The sequence below is a fragment of the Danio rerio genome, chromosome 20, assembly GCF_052040795.2.
Source record: "Danio rerio strain M-AB ecotype USA chromosome 20, GRCz13ab, whole genome shotgun sequence".
NCBI lineage: Eukaryota > Metazoa > Chordata > Actinopteri > Cypriniformes > Danionidae > Danio > Danio rerio.
In genome coordinates, this window is record NC_141040.1 from 9,280,317 (window position 1) to 9,303,091 (window position 22,775).

Sequence of the window (22,775 nt, forward strand, 5' to 3'; positions counted from 1 at the left end):
TGCCATGTCTTTAAAATATGATAGTTTATTTTACCCTAGTATTTTTTATTGAATTTCTGCGCTAACCTGTTGCTACTGACGGTGCTAGTGGTTGCAATGGTCTTTCAACTCGTTTCAACTGGAAGTTTGTAGATGGCTTTAACTCTAGCAGTGCATATAAAGCCCATTGTTTTCGAAGATGTGCACTTTAAAACTCATAAATGACCAAAACAAAAAAAACTTTAAGTAGATAATTGTTGCCTAAACAAATAAATACTCAAATTGATAATAGATGTTTTAATACATTTGTATATAATACATTCATTTCAATTTCTTTGTGCAAAATGATTCATTGTATACAATGTACTCAAAGTTAGGGGTAAAGAAAGTTGTGATATACTGTTACTGAACATCCCAATGGTTCCCAGATTAATTAAAGCCATGTTTAGATTGATATGTAATATGTGCAATTGTGTAAATAAACACAATTAAATGACAGCTGTGAGAAAACAGCAGTTAAGAGAGCATAGCAATGTGGATGTTTGCAATTCACGTTTGTTTGCTGCATCACTATGCAGTAGATTATGTTAAAGCTTTACAGTACAAAAACATTTATACAATACAGTGAATTCTGCTTTAAATTAGAATTACACTTTATTTTATACAGCAGCTAAATGGCATTGTGGATTAAGTGTTTACCAGACTGTTTACCACTTCCAAACTCCAAGTGAACCATTTCGACCTGATTTTGCTCTAAAATATTAGTGTTGTTTGCCAGTTAAAGAATAAGGTTACTTACACAATGAAAACTTGGTAACAATTCCCTTAATTCCTTGTCATCCAAGATGTTAATTTCATTTTCTTCAGTTAAATTAAGATTTTTTACACATTTTCAGGAATTTTCTATATATTCTGTATATTTTATTAGTGGACTTCAATGGTGTTCGTACGGAGTTCGATGGTTTGAATTTACAAACTGCACTTTCAAAGGGTCCTAAATAAGTCAAGGAAATATTAAGTTGTTAAAATAATAAGATTAACAGGCCCAATAACTTAATAAAATTGCAAATTTAAGCTAAACTGAAACTGCAGAATAGAAATTTAAACCATGTCAATTATGTGTGTTTTTCCTCTGAGTTTTTCCTCATATGTGTGAAAGATGATATCTGTGTCTCACTAGCATAATACTTAACACACAACGGGCACTAAGACCCCACGTGAGAAAGGACGCTGTTGTACTTGACGCCTTCCTGTTTAGCAGTTCTGTCAAGATTTTGTCAGTGTTGAACCTGAACCTGAACTCAACACATTTGCTGGACACGCACTGGGATTAAAGGTAAGACCGCTAATATACAGAATAAATGCTGATAATTATCTGTCTTCGCTGAAGTGTTACATGACATACAGGAATGAATGCCGAGTAATGGCTTTGAACTAACTGTTAGCGATTTTAGCTACTACTGTTATTTAAAATTACCTCCTATTACTATTTGTAAGTAACAAATTTGGCTATGTGAGCTTTTGGCCATGGTAATTTAACAGACATTGGTGTCTTGGTGCTTAGCAGGATCTTCACCAGTGCAGCAACGTTTGCATTTATTAACGTTACTTATTAACCACAGTTCATGTATTGTCAGGGTTGATACTTTATCATTGTGATATGTGACAAAATGTCTCTGATTGTAACTCTCAAGTGCTGGGAAACAAATTAGGCTACACAATTGAATATGTATAATATTCATCATTGTGTTGGCTAATTTCTTAATTTATTGTTTAACCTATTATATTTAACTATGATATTGTTTAAACCTATAGATAATATTTTGAACAAACCTAACAGTAAATTTACAGGAAAAATAGGATTTTCGCTCAAGTCTGAGAATGGGTTAGCTTAGCAAGACTGAAATGAAACAAACTAGAGAATTGTCAATACTGAATTAAAAGCTTTTAAAGTTGCCCAGATGAATTTGTTAATAATGCCAAAATCAAGTTTTGATGTATTTATAGTAGAAAATGTACAGAATATCATCATTCCTTTTTTTTTTTTTTTGCATAAAAGGAAAAAAAATAATAATAATTTTGACCCATTTGTGTATTTAGCTATTGCTAAAATATATAACGTAAGACTGCCTTTGTGGTCCAGAGTCACGTATCATGGTAGAGAAAAAAAATTAAACCCTATTAGACATTAGAACTATAGATATGTATTTACAATTTATTTTCAGTTTAAAATCTTTTCCTATAGGAGTTAAATATGAGCAGGTGATTTTAGTGTAAATCTCATAAAAGTGTAAATGTCATAATCATAAATGAGAGATCAACTCAAAGGTTATTCAAATGATAATAACAAGTACAGTTTTGGACATGTTTTTGTCCAATGTGGTTAAAAAAAAAACTGATCTGTAGATCTGTATTAAGTAAAAAATTAAGTTCAGATAAATCAGATCAGATAAAGGTGACTTGCAAAACTCCTGTTGCCTTGTGACTTTTCCCCTGGTTGTTTGCAGGGTGTGTGTCTCCTGAACTGCAGTGAGGTGTGTTTTCTGTTTCAGGTGGTGTAATGGCGAGCAATCCTGCAGTGTTGATGCGGTTGGTGGCTTCGGCCCACGCTGTGGCAGAAAAGGCTGGAACAATTGTCCGAAGAGTGCTGAAAAGTGGAGAGCTCGGTATTGTTGAAAAGGTATGGCAAGTAATAACATGTCCTGTAATCAGGGCCACACAGAATCTGTGTGAATTTTTTTTTGCTATTTCTGTGCAGACAAAATGTGTATTTGTGCTGAATGATTTGGAAAAGCTTTAAATATTAAATTTAAAAAAAGCAATTTTATTTAAGGTTTATGATGCAAAATATAATTAGATTTACTTGTTTGGTAAACAAAGCAAGTCTGCAGTAATATTCCTTCGGCTTAGTTACTTATTCATCAGGGTTCAAAATATATCTACTAAAATATTACTTTACAACCTGTATTGTAACTGTACACCATATTACTGAAATTAATATAACAACTGAATACAAATATATTTACACACATTTACATGGTAAATAAATACACTCAGTGACAAGTAAAAAGAAAGTTGATGTATTGAGGCATACCTAATCCTAACATTTCCTACTTGAGATTGAGATATTTGTGTTTTTATATGCTTTTATTCATCACAGACAGGAGCCAATGATCTACAGACACTGGCCGACAGGCTTGTTCAGAAGAGTATTTGTGCATCCTTGTCCAAAAGCTTCCCTAAACTCACTATTATTGGGGAAGAGGTGTGTAAGTTTCTCAGCCTTCACTGTAAAAAAAATGACATGACAAAAATTTATAGCAACATTTTTTTTTTTCAGTTACACAAAGCTTATTTTTAGTCAGTTTGACTGATGTGAGTTAAGATGACTAAAAAAAAACCATTTGATTTAACTTAAAAAATGTAAGCAGCAAGATTATTTACAGTGTATTTTGTAATGAAGTAAACAAATATCTAAAACTCTCTGATTTATTTTTATTTTTTAATACAGTGATTAAAATGCTGGTTGGTTATGCATTTGACAACAATTCGTTTAACCTTAACATTTACACTGCATAGCTTTTCACCTTAGCAACTAATTTAGAATATGTATCTCATGGTCACATTTAAAGTCACATTATCTGGCTCAAACTATTGAATTGACTACCAGTTGTTCTGAACACCAATGTACAGTTGAAGTCAGAATTATTGACTTCTGTTTACTTTTTCCCCCAATTTCTGTTTATCAGAGAGAAGATTTTCTCAACACATTTCTAAACATAATAATTTTAATAATTCATTTCTAATAACTGTTTTATTTTATCTTTGCCATGATGACTGTAAATAATATTTGACTAGATATTTTTCAAGACACTTCTATACAGCTTAAAGTGACTTTTAAAAGGCTTAACTTGGTTAATTAGGTTAACTAGGCAGGTTAGGGTGATTAGGCAAGTTATTGTATAACGTTTGTTTGTTCTCTAGACTATCGAAAAAAAAAATAGCTTAAAAGGGCTAATAATTTTGACCTTAAAATGGTTCTTAAAGTTAAAAACTGCTTTTATTCCAGCCGAAATAAACAAATAAGACTTTTCTCTAGAAGAAAAAATATTATCAGATATACTGTGAAAATTTCCTTGCTCTGTTAAACATAATTTGGGAAATATTTAAAACTAAAAACTAATTTATATCAATTATTAATTCTGATTTTAACTGTACATCCTGTATGTACTAGAGTTGGTTGATGTGGAGATACTTTTGTTATAAATACAAGTTCTGCCTTGGTCAAGACATCTTAATGGAAATAAACTTAGACCTGATGCTGAGGGGAAACAGTCTGTAAGGTGTACTTAAGCAAATTCGTCCAGTGGTGTTCAGGACAATTGGTGGTCAATTCATATGTAAATGAAGCCTAATTTTACAATTTGAGCCAGATGAATCTGGGAATTGTCATGATACTGAGATGCATATTCTAACATGGTTGTTCAAGGAAAAATCATTTAATGTTAAATGACACAAGCCAAAAAGTTAACAATCACTGCAGTAATGATCTTATAGATTCTTACAGGACCAGTTCATCCAGAAATGAGAGTGATGTTATTAATTACTTAGTCTCATCTTGTTCCAGTCTTCAACACACAAATCAATATATTCTAGAGAACACTTATCCTTCAATGGTCCCAAGATGTTCAAATAATAAAATGTTTTAAAATAATAATTTTCTGAACTCTCAAAGTGCTTAACACATCTGTGTGGTGAATCTTCTCATCCATTATCAGAAAATGAATCAAAAACTTTTTTTTTTGTCAAATCATTCCATGTGACATGGTTCGACTGTAATCATTTGAAGCCCCAACAACACTTTATCAGTTTCAGATGATTACAGTTTAGCCACTGAAGATACGTGGAATGTTTTGAGAAGGCTTTCGGTTGCTTTTCTGCAACTATGAATGTCTCTGAACCCTTGTAGTTTATAGAAGGTCAGAGCTCTCTTGGATTTTATCTAAAATATCTTTATATGTGTTCTCAAGATGAACAAAGCTCTCAGATTTTTCTATTGACTCGAGGATGAGTAATTAACAACATTATTTTAGGTAAACTAATATTAGTAGTAATTAGTAGTAGTAAGTATTTGCTTACTTAAATCAAAAAAGTGACTTTAATTTTGTATTGGATATATTTTGATTAAATAATAATAATAATTCATGCAGGACTTACCTGCTGAGACTGTCGAAGATGACCTGATAGAGAACGGCCAGAACAGCTTAATCCTACAAAAGTCCTGTCCAGATCAGTATGCAAGCCTGAAAGAGGAAGAGGTAAGGCAGAAAGAGAATGTTCATTTTGTTATAATTAGTTTTATTCTGAAAGACTATCTGAACATGGTATAATATAAACATGTATGTAGCACAGTTTGGTATTCAAATGATTTTCATCTGTATTTTTCAGCTAGTTGTGTGGGTCGACCCTCTCGATGGAACTAAAGAGTATACGGAAGGTGAGCGCTTGAAAGATCTTTCTACATTTCTCATCCAGGTCTGACTCTATAGTGTCATTTCTTCTACTCTCATTTTAATTACACTTACTAAGTAATACATGAAACGGTTAAATATTAAGTCAGTTTTTTTAAGTAAAGATAATAATTGATGATGGCGTAATAGCGTGTGCTAACGATGGCTAAATCTGTGCACGGTGCACACGTCAAAAGATCAAACCTAAAATTTCCTTGACAAAATTTCACCAATCAGATGTCCTCGTAAAAATGTCTGTTCTACCTATGGATAAGTGTGCAATGATACACTCCATTTATGAAAGTCCACATGGACAAGTTTGAAGCCTATAATCTCTGTTCATTGTTAACACAACCTGTATTTAATGTTCATAGTACATTCATGTGTAAATGTCACCATAGTTCTTCCATAACTGCACTTTAAAGCTTATGCCTATATTCTGCACTTGCTGCTATTGCACTCCTTGTTAGACCTTAACTGTTGCCCTGTACTTGTACATGTGTAATGACAGTAAAGTTGAATCTAATCTAATAACTTAGCTCATAAAATTTATTTGAATGCTCTTAGTTACACATGACCTTGATCAGCCAAACATGTATGTTAAATAGCACCAACACGACTTCTTTGTGAGCAGTGCTTTATACACAGCTGCGCTATTGAAATTTATTTATTTATTTATTTTTTGGACCTGACATTTTTCTGACAAAGCTCTGACATGACCTCAGCTGAGTCACACCAGATTTAAATCACATTTACAGTTGACGTCAAAATTATTAGACTAAAGGAAATTTTTACAGTATTTCCTATATTTGTTTAATTTTAGGCTGTTTCTCAATAAGCAGTCTTGCTTCCTTGTGTTCTTATGTAACATTATCATCAACTGCCAAATTTTCGTTCCAAAACTCAAGGTCGCAAGAACGGAGGACGCGTGAAAGTTCCCGGATCTGTTCTTGATATCAAGGTCACATCGATGCAGACATCAACAATAACAATAATTTGCTGTATGAGTGAAGAACCGGGGAAGAATGCAGCACCTCATTTCTCACAGAGGACCAGTTCTCTGTTCTCGTGGTCTTTCGAGTTCGTTCTTCCAAGGAAGCTTGGCAATACTGGTCTCCACAAGAATGCGAGTTCGTTCTCTGCGTTCTTGGAATTGAAAAACATACTTAGTCTTAGGGCTTTATTTCGATGATCTAGGCGCAAAATGCAAAGCGCAGGGCGTGTCTAAATCCACTTTTGCTATTTAAAGAGTGGAAAATCCGCTTTGCGCCGTCGCGCATGGTCTAACAGGGTTGAGCTTATTCTCTTAATAAGTTATAGGTGTGTTTTGAGAATAAACCAATTAGAGTCTCATCTCCCAATACCTTTAGGAGTCAGTTGCATCGCGCCATGGTGCATTTGCTATTTACATGGCAGACTTTGTAAGTGGAAAAATTAAGCGCTTTACTAGAGACAAAACAGTTAAACAGAGCATCTGCAACACAGGAATGAGAGATGAGCCTCTTCATTATTCTTTCACTTTCACTCTCATGGATAAAGAAACGTGTTGTACGCACAGACATCCATTAGCCTATACATAATTAATTTTGTTTATAAAGCGCAAAGATTTGTTTCAAAACTATTTCTAAATTCAGTTCTAATTTCCGGCAAACAATTAAATGAACAATAATAACGAAGTGTGCTCAAACAACTGAGTTATATCCTAAAACACATGCTGTGCCCCATATGGTCTAAACCTGACAGGTGGGCAAATCTAAGCTTGTTTTTAATACAACAAATATAAATATGCATATAATAAATAATACTGCTAATAATAATAACATACAAAATCAAATTGTCATGAATAAACTAAAAATGCCCCCCAAAAAGAACGCATGAAAGTATGTTTTTTACATTTATGTAGGCTAGAAAATTATAATTTTTGTAATATGTTAATCCTTCAATTATTTTTCCATTTGTAAAGATATTTGTGTATTGCTGTACATCTTGTGTGCATTAAGCAATGTTTAAGCTAGGCGCACAACTAACGCGCTCTGCGCTGGACTTTAGACCTCCTCTTAGCTGGTCTATTGAACAGTGTATTTTGGTTCCTCAAAATAGCAACGCGCCAACAATGTGCCTTAAAGCACCTCCTTTTCTAGACCAGAATACACATGAGCGCAAATACATTTGCTATTTAAACAGCGTGCTGCAAAACGTCAAAACGACTTTTGCGCCGAGCTGAAACTAGCAAACAACAATTGTGTCGCGCATTGCGCTGGGTTTATGATAGGGCCCTTAGTCTTATTTCTTTCAGTTTGGCTGGAGAAAAGCTTTCTTTAAACTATATTAAGGTCAATATTATTTGCCCTATTAAGAATATCTTTTTCAGATTGCCTACAGAACAAACTACTGTCCTCCAATAACTTTCCTAATCCTAATTAACCTAAAGCCTAGTTAAGTCTTTAAATTGCACTTTAAGCTGAACTATTATCTTCCAAAATAACTAGAAGAATATTATGTACTGTCATCATGGCAAAGTCAAAAGAAATGAGTTATCGAACAGTTATGTTTGAAATATGCTGAAAAGAAATCCCTCCATTATAAAAAAAACAGCACTTGAGAAATTTCAACTGTATCTGTTTTCGTCCCTTCCCTCTGCAGTGCACTATTGGTCAGAACTGTAAAAAATTCTTGATTCATATTTGTCTTGTTTTTCTCTTTTTTTCTAAACCCACCTCTAGTTGACCTCCATTTATCCAACACTCCTCTAGTGATGTCTCATAGCAATCTGCTCTCTCTTCCCACATTTCTCTCTCTGTCTTTGCTCTCCTGTCTCTCTTGTAGCTGCAAGGGTTTTGTACAGCCCAGTTTACATACAGAAGCCAGTGCTGCCCCACAGAACACCTAACCGTACGGTGAATTAATGCTTTTCTTTTGGGGCATGAGATGTCATCTTAAAATTAAAGGCATAGTTCACTCTGAAAATGACAATTTCCTCACCATTTACATTCACTGAATTGGTTTAAAATGTCAGTTCTGAAGAATGTTACAACAAAAATATAGTGTGGAGGTCAGCGGCAGTTTTTTAGGTTGTGTACATCCTTTAGGTCAGGGGTGCTCAATCCTCTTCCTGGAGATCTACCTTCCTGCAGATTTCAGTTGCTACCCATGTCAAACACACCTGCCTGTAATTATCAAATGGTGTTCAGGTCCTAATTAATTGGCTCAGGTGTGTTTGATATGGGTAGCAACTGAAATCTTCAGGAAGGTAGATCTCCAGGAACAGGATTGATCACCCCTGCTTTAGGTAATTTTCCTTGTGTTCAACAGAAGAAGGAAACTTAAATAGGTTTGGAATTTTTATTTTTGGATACACTACATCTTTAAGCAATAGCACTGTTTTGTATTTCTTTATTTGTACTCTTTGTTGCTAAGTACAGCCCAAAAATTGTTGTGTTTAGGATTTGTACAGGTGCTGGAGATCCTTGAAAATGCTTGAATTTTAATCTAGTGTTTTCAGGTTTTGAATAAAGTGTGCATCAGCTTCAGATGATTACAATTTAGCCACTGAAGACGCATGGAATGTTTCGAGAAAGTTTTTGGTTGCTGCAACTATAAATGTTTATGGAGGGTCAGAGAGCTCTTGGATTTCATCTAAACCAGTGCTGTCCAAAATCGGTCCTGGAGGGCCGGTGTCCTGCATAATTTAGTTCCAACTTCCTCCAACACAACTGCCTGGAAGTTTAGTATACCTTGAAAGACCTTCAATAGGTGGTTTATGTGTGTATAATTGGGGTTGAAGCTAAAATATCCAGGACACCGGCCCTCCAGGACCAGGTTTGGACAGCCCTGATCTAAATGAAACTAAATCTTAATATGTGTTCGGACACTAAACAAAGCTTTCAGATTTTTGTATTGATGAGTAATTAATTACAGAATTTTGGGTGAACTAATTTAAATATTTGCATACTTAAATCAAAAAAGTGACATTTTTTGGTTGGGAGGTGTATTTTGATTATATAATAAAATGGTAAGTGTCTTTCTTCCATTTTAGTTGTTAGTTTATGCAACTTTTATAAATTGTTGGACACATTATGAGGGATGAAATTAATGGGCATGAACTTTATGAGGGAAAGATGGGGGAATGAAGGAGAAATATGTTGCAAACCTGCATTAACAGCATGAGCTTTTTCATATTTTTCCACAAAATGTGGTAAAATATTAGTAAACCTTCCAGTGTTCAGGGTTCGTGCTGGTGCTGGAAATCCTTAAAAATGGGATCCACTTGCCACTTTGGCTAGTTGAAATTTTTTTCCCAGTATAATAATTCTTAAAAGCAGGGTTTAACAATAAGGATGGTTCAATATGCATGCAAAGGCAATCTTAGAATTAAGAAGCAACACACTGACAAAAATAATTGAACTCGTGCGAGTAATAGAAAGCAGGTGAATGTGGTATGAGAGAATGATCACTCGCGTTAACAGCTGAGGTGATGTGTGTGACTGTTTAAAATGCGTGCGCGCTCCTGTTTCTTTGCATGAAGTGGCTGTGTCTAGAATCACAACTGATGTGATCGGTTCTCTTTCAAATAGACTAGACAAAAAGTGATGAACATGCACCCACAGTCCTGCTGCTTTCAAGAGTTCCAAATTTGTCTTTTTGTAAGCAGCAATGGTTGCTTTCGCTTTAACCATTCTTTGAACAGATTATTTGTGGGTCTAACGTTAACCGTGCATGTGATCCTTTCATTACCTCACGTTTTTTTTTACCTGCTTTCTTTTGCGTTAATATGGTTTAATAATCATTTTTAACAATAACATTGCTTTAATGGGAGATTAGCTCCCTATTTATGTGTAGTTAACTGGTGATCTGGGACCTTTAGTCAGGACAGATTACTGTGCATATGTAAATAAAAAGTATAGTATACAGCTATATTTTGCTTGATTTGACACATTTACATATTGTGGCTAAGAAATAACTAATTGTTTATATTTATTGTGGTCAGAGATAAATTTGGTAAATCCTTCATTTTGAGCCCAGTATATTATGTGAATGTGATTGGTGCAACCACTGCGTTAAACATATGCTGTGGCAACCCGAGATTAATAAAGGGACTAAGCCGAAAAGAAAATGAATGAATGAATAAATCTCTACACGTGTTTAATGTATTATCTAGTCTTTTTTTATCTGCACTTTTTGCTTAAACAGTGGGAGAACCCAAATTGTTTGGAGATTACAGCTTCATAAGCGAACAATACGTAGCATTAAATTAAATGTACATTTATGATGAAGGATGACACGTTGAAAATGTGAGTAAATGGCATTTAAGATGGTAAATGACAATAATTCCTTGTTGTGCTTGAGGCAAACATGCCAGTATTATTTTTTTCAGAATACTCTACTAATAACACATAGCATCTATAATGAAGTATGCATGTAAACTTAAATGCTGGATAAGTTTGGAAATTTTATCTGGAAAGTGCTTTTTAAAATGTTAAAATTTGACTTGGGAAATTGTCTACAAGCCCTAGATCAGGGGTCTCAAACTCAATTTACCTGGGGGCCGCAGGAGGCAAAGTCTGGGTGAGGCTAGGGATAAGGGATTTCACAAAAAAAAAAGTCCTCAAATGTCATTATTAACAGTTTTAATTATTTCTTCTGAACATGAAGTGTCCTGAACATTAATAGAACATTGAGTGAAGATTATGAACAGTTCTTCTGAACATGGCATCTTTTGCCTACTCCTTGCTGCCAGAGACTTGACAGCGCTTCTTCTCACAAATCTGAACCACATTTGGCTTTAGAGCGGAAGCAGTTGAGATCCTCAGTATGGCTTGAAGATGATCATCATTAAGTCTAGACCTGTACTTTGACTTATTGAAGTTCAAGGTGGAGAATAACTTCTCACACAGAATAAAGTGGGGGAACTCACTCAAAACTTCCATTCCCTCACCTAAAAAAAAGGCTTATATATGTATAAATAAAACACCCCCACCCCACTCCAGTCACATCAGTCTGTACCAGTCTGTATCTACCTATAATATATATAAGATGCAGGCTGTAGCTAGGTAGGTGGCAGGCTGCAGATAGGTAGCTAAGTGGCAGGCAGGGGCGGGAACAGCTTACCTTGGTTCTGGCCGGTGCGAGTTCCCTCCTAACACTTCCCGCCCGTCACAGCGTCTAACAAAGGGGCGGGGTGCGTGGTGACGTCACCGGCATCCCCGCCCCTTTGTTTACACGGGGGGCGGGGAATGCCAGTGACCGCTGTGTACGGATAGAATCAGCGGAGCGGGGAGAGAGCTGATTCTGTCAGTGTACAGCGGTCGGCGCGGGCCACAAAATATTGCACTGAGGGCTGCAAATGGCCCGCGGGCCGCGAGTTTGAGACCCCTGCCCTAGATGGTGCTGAGAGTGCCATTTAGATAAATGTTAATTTGTGTCAGTTTTCTTTTTGTTCTTAGTAGTCATAATGCAACAAAGTGACAGCGAACTCTGGAATTTGGCAGTCCAGCCTAGTCTTCCTGCTTCTTATTTAGCACTGCGTTCAGTTGGGTGCTTTGATAAAGTCATAAAACATAATTATTTAACATAAAATAATTGGTGTCTTGGTGACTTTCTATTCAAAGTACAATTTTAATTTGTATGTAAAGTTGTGTCCACCAAAGTATTTTATTTTTCGACGGTTAGCACTACTACTACTACTATCTACTTATCCCCCACTTGTTCCAAACCGATTTGACTTTCTTTCTTCTGTTGAACACAAAGAGGGAGGGGGGAAGAACAGCCATTGACCTCCATAATATTTGTGTTCACAAAGGACGAAATCATTATCTGCCTAAGAGCATTTCATGATGGTTCCAAGTGGATATGCGTCATCATTGGGGAAAAAAGAACAATGTTAACTTTCATTCTATGATGACTTTAAATTGCAGTCATAGAATTTAGCATTTTAGTAGAAATTGACATTTAAAGCAGGGGTGTCCAAACTCGGTCCTGGAGGTCCGGTGTCCTGCAAAGTTTAGTTTCAACCCCAATCAGACACACTTGGGCTAGCTAATCAATCTCCTACAAGGCTTTCCAACATCCCTGCAGGTGTGCTGAGGCAAGTTGGAGCTAAAATCTGCAGGACACTGGCCCTCCAGGACTGAGTTCCTCAGGTTTCCAGTGACCTCAGGGACACCCCTGGTTCAGAGTGTAAATGGGAAAGTGTCTTCTTCACCTAGATTTGCTATGATCTGTTAAATGAGGTATAAACAGTGCCAAAATAACATAGTCTTAGTTCACTGATTTACTTGAAGTACATCAGGGTTTTTAGGATGTTTTTACACCGATCTTATTTAGTTTGGTTGAATCGCACTAGAGTTCGTTTTCCCTCTTGGTGTGGTACATTTGGGCAGGTGTGAATGTAGCAATTGCACTCGAATGCGCACCAAAATTGGACCAAAAAAGCATACCGAGCCTTCTTTAAAGAGGTGGGTTCTGTATTCTTTAAAGGAAACCCCTCGAGAGGTTTGTTTGTGGTGAGAACAGGATGCGAACTAGAACAAACCCAACCACTAAAAGTACTGTGCCTTTGTGTAAAAATCCAGATGCTGTAGTCTAATTTGCATTATAGGATGTGGAGAAAAAATATTTGTTTACAGTGCTTTACCAACAATTTTAAACAGAGAGAGAGAGGGAAAAACATTACCTGATGGATCTTTGGTAATATTTCCGGAAGATGATCATTTAGCAAAATGAATTCACGCCTTTTCCAGAAGTGACTTGCAATGCACCTTTGCCTATAGTTTACTATGAGCAGGGATACAATCAGTTGTACCTCCATAGTAAAAAGCGACATTTTGTGTATGTCAGTTTGTTTACTTGCGAGAGTTCCATCGCCATTTTCCCACAGGTTAATTCTGACCAATCGAAAAGCAGTTTAGGAAATGCATTCAGTAAGATCTGGCCAATGAGTGATGTGGATTTTGTCACATGACACCATTTTGTTTTTTCAAATGGTTCGGACCTAATTGAAAAGTACCCAAAAATGGCTGAAAATGCTACAATATTTTATTTGTTGCCCTTGGTTAGGACTAAATAAACCGAACCACAGATCTGAAAACACCCTTAAAGATCTTAATTTTCATGCTCCCTTTACAATGATAAAATAGAGGGCCATGACTTGTATATAATATCATAGTAGGGTTAAAATATTGTAATGTTTTAAGTGACAAATAAACACACACGTAATGCTGTCTGCTTGCAGGGCTCTTGGATCATGTGACAGTCCTCATAGGTATTGCTCATGCAGGAACAGCCATTGCTGGAGTCATCAATCAACCTTTCTACAACTACCAGGTCCAACAGATTGATTGGTCATACATTTTACTGCTCTGTATTTTATGGAGGTTTGGCATTACTTCACTTCTGTCTCTCTGTTCAATTAGGCGGGGGCTGGTGCTACTCTAGGCCGGACATTATGGGGAGTGTTGGGTTTGGGTGCATTCGGGTTTCAACTCAAGGAGGTCCCAGATGGTAAAAGAATCATCACGACCACACGGTCGCATAGTAATAAACTTGTGATCGACACAGTTCAAGCAATGGAGCCTCATGATGTCATCAGAGTGGGCGGAGCTGGAAATAAGGTGGGATAATAACCTTTGGTACTGCTTTGATGAATCATTTTTCATTGTTAATATTACTGTCTTTTTGATATTGAACTGTTAATTCGTTAGATGAGTGGATCAGAGCACACACATTTATTGTTACTAGCGCAACATACTTGTCAAGTTGTTTTAAGCTATAGGCTATGAAAACGTTATGTTTAATGACGAAATGTACATCGTTGAGTAGTATAGATTAAGCACCTGTAGACTGAATGTTTTGTTCCGAAACAGGGATTCAAATTGTTACAATGTTTGTAAATGGACCAATATAGTTAAAACAAGTCACATGTTAGTAAACTCTCCTCATATTGGTCAGTTCCACAGTTTATTTTCCCGCTATGAGTTCCGCTTAGCTGTCAACCATCCTTATTTTAATTTATGACAATGAGCAATAAGACATTATAAGCGACATTGTCACCAAATATAAACAAGAGGGAAGACGTTCGAATACATAGCCATTGGATTATAGTCTTTACATTATAGAGAGAAATAACAGATAAACCAAGACTGCAGTTCGTAACGGATAAACAGTTCTTGTTAATAGTTCAGGATCCACTCCAGAGTTTGCTTTAATCTATCCGAGACCACATCATTCAGGCAGTCTCGGACCGATTGTTTTGGCACAGATCTAAATGCGATTGCTGGATTCACATATGCCAAACGAATCACGCTACCTAGGCCAATGCACCAGGTTCCTAATCAAAAGTCTAGATGTAAAAGCACCCTAAAAATGTACTCACTAAATTTGTTGTCTCTTTCCAACCACTTATCTTTATGTGCATTTTGGATATGTGAAAAAAGAAAATGCTTAATAGAGATGCCAAGATGCTCATACGTTTAGAAAATGCTGGGGTAGGATAAACTTTTCATTCGATAGGAGAAAATGAGCATAAACTAAGATGGAAGCACTAACCAGTGGACTACCCACATTCTAAGATGATATCTGAAATGTTGTTTTGGCTATTCTAAAACAACTCCGTAATGTCATCACAGTGGTTTAGAATTATTATTATATTATTACCTCCAGCACTGTCTTGAGCATTTGCGCTCCCAAAGAGCGTCTCAAGCAAGTGTGCCACACGCCTGCTTTTGAGTGAAGGGCTGTTTCTCAATATGCGTTCCTCATCGGTCTTGCGTCCTCGTGTTCTTGTGGATGTGTTGTTGATATCGAGTATGCATCGATGCAGACTTGAGCACCAATCTCGCTCTAGAAGTCCCAGAAGTCATTGCGACTGGAGGTGAGAAGCACTGCACTTTATTTAGGTTTATTATTGAAGTTCAGAGATATAACTTATTTATCTCAGGAGTTTCCCTAAATTAAATGGTCAAAGTAAACCTCACCATGGACATCTTAATAAAGGAATAAAAAACATGTATGGGTGTTTATTTGCTGAAATTCGTATTAAAATCTGTTTTATTTAATTGTGCAACGTATATTTATAATGTTTTTATGCATAGTATATATTTTGAAAAGGGGAAAAACAGTAAATCGTTTTATGAATGCTGTGATGTTAAAATAATTTTCCATTTAAAACCCGTTCACTTTTCACAGGACACGTTCTCATGGTCTCCTGAGTACGTTTTTCAGGGAACACCTGGCAAGACCGTTCTTAACAAGAACGCAAGTCAGTTGTCTGCGTTTTTGCAATTGAGAAACAGCCAAGGTCTCAGCCGTTAGGTCGCCCCCTGGGGCTGGCTGTAATACAAGTCATAAAGCCTGCCTCCTCCGTGTTAATGAAGGAGACTTGAGCCCAAATAAAAAAAGATTAATTACATTTGCAATAAAATGTTCCAAAAGATGGTTCTGGTTAATTAAGGCACTGGTTATCACACTGATATAGGTGCAGATCTTCATCTTTGTAAAGAGTATGTTTTTAGCCAGTAATTTAATGCTGGGCATGTCATCGTGATAGAGAGTTCTGATTGATCGTTTCTCAAAGCAGACATCGAAAGCTTCGAGAGAAGTGTTGCTACCATGAAAAAATTAGTTCAGCAGTAAACTATACTTTCTGACATACATGATCTGGTGGAACACTGTTCATTCTGTAAGGTCAGGACTTTATCAGGCTTCATTAGTTTGCTGATACACGCATAGTAATTCTCTTTATGGGTCTGAATTAATAATTAGGAAGAAAAGACTAATGCTAGCCTATCTCCACATTGATCTCCTGCAAGGTTATTTGAACTTGATTTAAAGGACGTCTCTGCATTTTGAGTTTCCGCATGTTATTGAGTTAATCTACTGAATTTGCTAATTCATAATAACGTTCTAGAAACCGAATCTTAAATAGCAAATAGAGCTGTAAATGTTCTATATTATTTATATACATCATGTATCGTTGGCTTTTAATTTAAAAACTCATAATAAACATTCAAATGAATTTAAATTCCTCTTTGCCAGATATAATGAATGCATGGAATAAACCAAATGAAAACGGTGGCAAAAAATCATAAACAATATACAAGCGATTCAGCAGCTGATAGACATCAGTTGATGTATTAATAATGCAAAGTTTATTGCACAAATTGATGAGGATTATTTTATATAGTACAGGGATGGGATGTGTAAATAACCTGTTGATATTTAGAAATCTTCCTGTGTTTATCTTTTAGACGCACGATTTTTCCCGCATGGTAAATCGTTAGCTATGGTGTGTATGGTTCTGATGATTGGTAATTAAAAATAAAAAACTTACAAGTGTTATTTCTTGTAACAAATACCAACAACCCTGTTATAAGAGAATATTTTTGTGCTCATAATAGTCTAGCTCAGGCTTGAGTGTATGAGAAATCGTTTATTTCTGCATTTCTAATATGGATTGCTTTTATTAAATTATAACAGCTTACATCACAGTTTTTAAATCGTATATTATTATCATTATTATGTGTTTTTTAAATGTAAGTGCTTATGTTTACATTAGCAAGCCTTTGTTGTAGTGCAGATAACGGTGGTCAAGTGAGAAGTTCAGGGGGCGTGGTTAATTTGACGTACAAGCGTTTGCTTGGAAGCTTAATTCCACCTCTGGCTCCATCTGGTAGTCTCTTCTGCGCATGGCCAGGCTCAATTTCAGCAGTCTTTTGCGACAGTTTGTGCCCATCATGAAGCATTTTGCCTTCAAAAAGGGGGATACACACCAGAAGCGGCATGCATTTTAGAAGTCTAAACATAGGTTTCTATCAGGGTACACACACCAGTGCCGCATGTCGGCGGCTGTCCGCGGCGCCAAGCCACGATTCAGGACACTGTTCATATTTCTGCCACACCATCTGAATAGTTTCATTTTAAACCGCATGCAAATGTGCGCATCTGGTGTGTTGTACTTTCAACTGTCATGTGCGTCCCGTGTCACGGCACATCCGGTGTGTCAAACTCAGCTCCAAAAGGGCCGCAGCTCTGCAGTTTGGTTCCAACCCTAATTAAACACACCTGATCAAACTAATTGAGTCCTTCAGGCTTGTTTAAAACCTACTGGTAAGTGTGTTGGAGCAGGGTTGGAACTAAACTGTGCAGGGCTTCGGCCCTCCAGGAATTGAGTTTGACACTCCTGCCTTCAAGCATTCAATGGGAAAAGGCGATATCGCATCGTTCATATTTTATAGTCATTGGTCTCACACCCATGAAAGCCACCATGTATTCATTGCGCTTTGTCTTTTGAGGTCTTATTAATCTATTATACAGGAGAAAAAAGGCCCACAGTGGCTTCTCCTAACGTAGAAAACTCCATAATTATTTTCAATATTTGGCACCAGTTCATCAGGAAGTGACTATTTTGTTCTCTTTGACTTAATAATTGGAATTGGTGCTCTATTCACAAATGATTTATGCCATTATTCCAGTTTTGAGCATAAATTTAATTAGCGTCTTTGGATGTAAACATACTACTGTCATGTTTCATATGTTGTCAGTTGTGTTGCTTCACCGCCAGTCAAACGTCTTTCAACCAAGACTCAAGTGTTTAGTGGATGCACGATTGTTTGAAGTAATCAGTCAACTGGGTTGTTTTCACCTTCTGTTTTATGAAAGGGAATATTGGCTTCGAAATGTAACTAATCAGATCTTCATTCATTAGATCATCCAGCTGGTGGAGGGAACGGCTTCCGCTTATGTGTTTGCCAGTCTAGGATGTAAAAAGTGGGACACTTGTGCACCTGAGGCTATTCTGCACGCAGTTGGAGGTAATTTATTCATCTATTATTTATTTAGTATTTGCATCTCCCCACTTAAAAATACAAGTTATTAAAGTTAAATATATCAGTTTTGAGTGTTTTTATATATATTTATATATATACACAGGTAAACTGACAGACATGCATGGGAATACATACAAATATGATGCCAATGTGAAGCACATGAATTCTGCTGGAGTTCTGGCAACATTGAGAAATCATGAGTACTATTTAAGCAGAGTGCCGCAGGCCGTCCAACAGGCTCTTCCCACAGACTGAACCATTAATGGACACAGTCACACTCAAAACCTATGTGCCTGAGAGCTATGACATATGTTTATTTTTTATTTTTTTTCTCATTTAAATCTTTAATCATTTTGTTTTGAGTAGCTTTCATTGGGGGACCAAATAAACAAATATGTCATTTGTAATAATGTTGCAGGTACAAGTAACTGAAATAAACCGCCAATGTGCATTTATACTGTACATAAAAATAAATAAATAAAAAATTCTTGTTTCGTGTTTTACCATCTATTAATTAAACCAGTGGTTCCCAAAGTGAAACTCAAATACATTCTATTAAAAATCAAATACATATTATTAAACTGCTAGAATTACCATATTTTATCTATAAAATCCAGAAAATAAAACATGTAAATAACAAAAAAAAAAAGCCATCTGCCTTTCAAACTTTTTTCCCGTTGGATTGTGACCCCTAGGGTGTTTATTAATTAATTAAAAGATTAATGACACAGCAGATTGATTTTTATGACACCAATGGGGTATATGCCGAAGCATGCTAATAGGACTTTTAATTTGCCAGTAACCTGGGTTAAGCTCTTCCGGCGAATTGAATGGCAATGCAAAATCCGGTGCGTTTAAGGTCTGTTTTCTTTAAAAATCAGCGATCTCCACTAGCTGAGTGATATCCGATTTAAAGTGGGTCTCAGATTGTACAAGAAGCACTGCATTAAATTACATTTCCCCCGCCATATCTTTATAATATGAGCATTTATTTTACCCCAGTATATTCAATGGAGCTTCTGCGTTAGCCTGCCGATTCTGACGGGCGCGTGCGAGTAAACAGCTTTTTGTCTCCTTTTGCGCTTGAGCAACTAAATAAATGCTAAAGTTTATTTAACTGAATGTATTTTAATGACATTACAACATCGATGCTGTATAAGGAACTGTATAAAATGGAAAAAAGTTCACAATAACAGGCCTCCGGAAGTGTATCAGCATGGGAACAGCACTAGCTCGGCATATACCCTATTAAACTTTGACACCTTTACGGTACTGGCATGCATAAAAAAAATACAAACTACAACTGATCATGAAGGATCCACAATTAAACCAAGAATAGACGTGTTCTGTGCTGTAAGCATTTTGTGTTAAATTACATTAAACAATTGAATACATTCTTATAAAAATATACATGGTTGTTAGACTGTTGCACTTTGTGTTATCAACATGCTCTAGTTTATATAGGCCTGTTGCTGTATGTGCACCGTTTGTTCTTATTTAACCACCTCCGAGGATAGAGCGGGACTGTGAGTCACTGGCATTGTTATTTTGGGGGCCTTGGGCTAAAAACTTTGGGAACCAATGATTTACACCAGTGGTTGCCAAAATTGGTTCCACAGAATTGTACATTTTTTTTTTCAAATTTAGACACCCTAAAATAAAAAGTACATACATCTGGAAAAAAAACACTGATATATGACATAAAACAAAGTTTAAATACTGATTTTCTAAAACAGTCCTTGCATATATCATTCTTTTGAATGGGTTGTTTCACCCCATATTATGTCTGTTGTGATGCATTCATTATAATTTCATGTAACCATTTGTGTCACTTGTTGTTTGTTCATCTATACTTTATTTTATAGTTGAAGTCAGAATCATTAGCCCCCTTTGATTATTTTTTTTAATTTCTTTTTTAAATATTTCCCAAATGATACAACACATTCAGGAAATTTTCACAGGATGTCTGAAAATGTTTTCTTCTGGAGAAAGACAGAAAAGTTTTATTTTGGCTTGAATAAAAGCCGGTTTAATAAAAAAAAAAAAAAAAAAAAAAAACATGTCAAGGTCAAAATTATTAGCCCCTTTAAGCTATATTTTTTGATAGTTACAGAACAAACCATTGTTATACAATAACTTGCTTAATTACCTGCCTAGTTAACCTAGTTAAGCCTTTCAATGTCACTTTAAGCTGTATAGAAGTGTCTTAAAAAATCTAGTCAAATATGATTTACTGTCATCATGGCAAACTATGATGTTAAGAAATTGGGGGAAAAAATAAATGGGGATTAATAGTTCTGTCTTCAACTGTATACATATATACAGATGTACTTTAGTTGAATTGGGTTGCCATATGGGGAAAAAGCCCTACAAAGGGGAGCTATGCTTTCAAAAAGTTTGGGAACCACTGATTTAGACCATATTAATATATAAATGAATGTATGACAGGGGTCATTATTGTCTTTACTTTTTTAACTTCACTCTGTGATGATTGTGTAAGTGTTGCATCATGAAATCTGAATGCTTCTGCTGTGAAACGTGTTATGAAATGTGTATTTTCCATATACTGTAAAGCAATTAAATGAGTTTAATATCACCAATTATTACATAAAAGAATTAAAATGATTATAAAATTATTACATAAAAGATGCACTAAAATGTTCATTTTAATATTAACTATAACATTTATGACTGATGAATTAGATTATGATTCAGTGGATGGGCTACAACAATTGGTTCTACTTAATGTCAATATTTAGAATCCATTTAGGGAGAAATATTTCTCCCTACAATATTTTTGTCATATTGTATGTAATATGTGTGGTGCTATGAAATTGACTTATTCATCTGCTAGTTTAAATTCAAGCTCTTACTCAGGCAGACCGCATGTATATTTACAATATTCATTAAAATAAGTCCATTTGCAACACCGTTTGATTGAAAACACGACCACAAGTTGGATGAGAAGACGTATTTATTTCAAATGAATAATATACAAGTCCATAAACTCTTAAAAATCTTCTATAAAAATAAAAAAGTCATATTTTTATTAATGCATGATATGAAAAAGCCTTACCTGAGGTACTATCAGAACCGTCTCCCCATATTGGATTATCAGTTCATCTGGCAGCTTGCAGACCATCTATTCAACAGTTTGAAGACTTAAAGGCATAGTTCACTCATAATACATCATTTACTGACTGCTTGTTTAGCTTGAATCCTTCTTGGAACACAGATGTTGAATAATGTACCAGAAATCTTCTTTTACATATGACAAGTAAATAAAAATACAGCAGGTCTAAAGAAGAAGGTATTAGATCTGTTTCAGGAAGGTACACAATAGTGGTTTTCGCACTGGAGGAAGGTATTCACTGTCCCTAAAACCACTGATGAAAGTACAGTTTTGTTGCATTTGCAATAGGAAATGGGATCAATGTGAACTTCTTTTTGGGAATAAAATGAGTTCCAATTTCAGTGTAGGATCTAAACCAGCCCAATAGGAACTTACCCACGTAGCAAAGTATCTCTAGCCCAGCTTTGGCCCACACAATCAGCTTTTGCTTGGCCTACATGCTGCAGTGAAATCCGGTACATGACTGGACAAGGTCTGGATTCCAGACACGCACCAAAAATAAACCATATCTGGGCCAGAATAATAACGCATAATTGAGCCTGAACTGGGCCAGATATGTTTGTGTGTCACGTTTGCAATGAAATTGAAAAACCAATGAATCTTTAGGTGTGCTATGAGCGTGGTCTTTCTCGAAGCGACCTGATAGAAGTTTTATTCTTTATTTGAAAATAATTAAAATTATTTTTAAATGTGGGTCAAGATAGGACAAACTTTCATGCCCCACATATTGATTAACATCTGGGCTAAACACTACATTTTACATCTGGCCCAAATATTGTGTGCCACCTCTGCCAAACTCGAGCCATGTTTGGCCCACATGCTACATGCCATACCTGTCAACCCTCCCGTTTTCCCGGGATTCTCCTGTAATTTTCAGTTCTATCCTGCTATCATCCCGTAAAATTATTTTCCCGTGTTTCTCCTGTGTCTTTAGTCTTTTTCTGAAGAGTGGCAAATAAATAAACATTTAAAGAGTCAAGCCTCCCTTTACGCAACCCATACTGCCGAACCATTAGGGGCCGCCCCTTGCACTTAAAATCAAGTATGTTCTGTGCTTTTGCTTTGTTTAGGAATGAAAACACTTTAAAATAAACATAAAAACTGCGCGATTCCCTTTCCTTTTCATTACAGGTGCCGTCGCCCCTTCATATTCAATCCTCAAAACAGTCATATAGATGTGCGGGGCCGTCAGCTGACGCGCTCCATAGTGATAAATAGACAGTTTCCCAAACGGATTCTGTACTCGTGATCTGAAGCGGAGCAAAAGTCTGGATTTTGGGTGCGTGTATAAACAGACATATCAACATAGTTATTAATAATAATCTCTAAAGA

At 35.9% G+C, this 22,775-nt stretch overlaps 1 protein-coding gene across 2 annotated transcripts; it reads left to right on the forward strand.

Moving 5' to 3' along the window:
* Positions 1-1,246: 1,246 nt before the first annotated feature.
* Positions 1,247-19,009, forward strand: bpnt1 (bisphosphate nucleotidase 1). Of its 2 annotated transcripts, XM_087296592.1 has the most exons (10): positions 1,247-1,315; positions 2,532-2,659; positions 3,140-3,244; positions 5,190-5,297; positions 5,428-5,476; positions 8,316-8,381; positions 13,720-13,811; positions 13,901-14,098; positions 18,190-18,295; positions 18,414-19,009. In XM_087296592.1, exons 2-10 carry the CDS (start codon positions 2,540-2,542, stop codon positions 18,563-18,565), a joined length of 996 nt encoding a protein of 331 aa, XP_087152718.1. In that variant the 5' UTR covers positions 1,247-1,315; positions 2,532-2,539; the 3' UTR covers positions 18,566-19,009.
* Positions 19,010-22,775: the final 3,766 nt, after the last annotated feature.

Coding starts and splice junctions, on each gene's coding strand:
- bpnt1 (XM_087296592.1), top strand. CDS start 2,540: ATGGCGAGCAATCCTGCAGTGTTGATGCGGTTGGTGGCTTCGGCCCAC. Junction 5,477..8,315: donor AACTAAAGAGTATACGGAAG/GTGAGCGCTTGA, acceptor TCTCTCTTGTAG/CTGCAAGGGTTTTGTACAGC. Junction 18,296..18,413: donor TATTCTGCACGCAGTTGGAG/GTAATTTATTCA, acceptor ATATATACACAG/GTAAACTGACAGACATGCAT.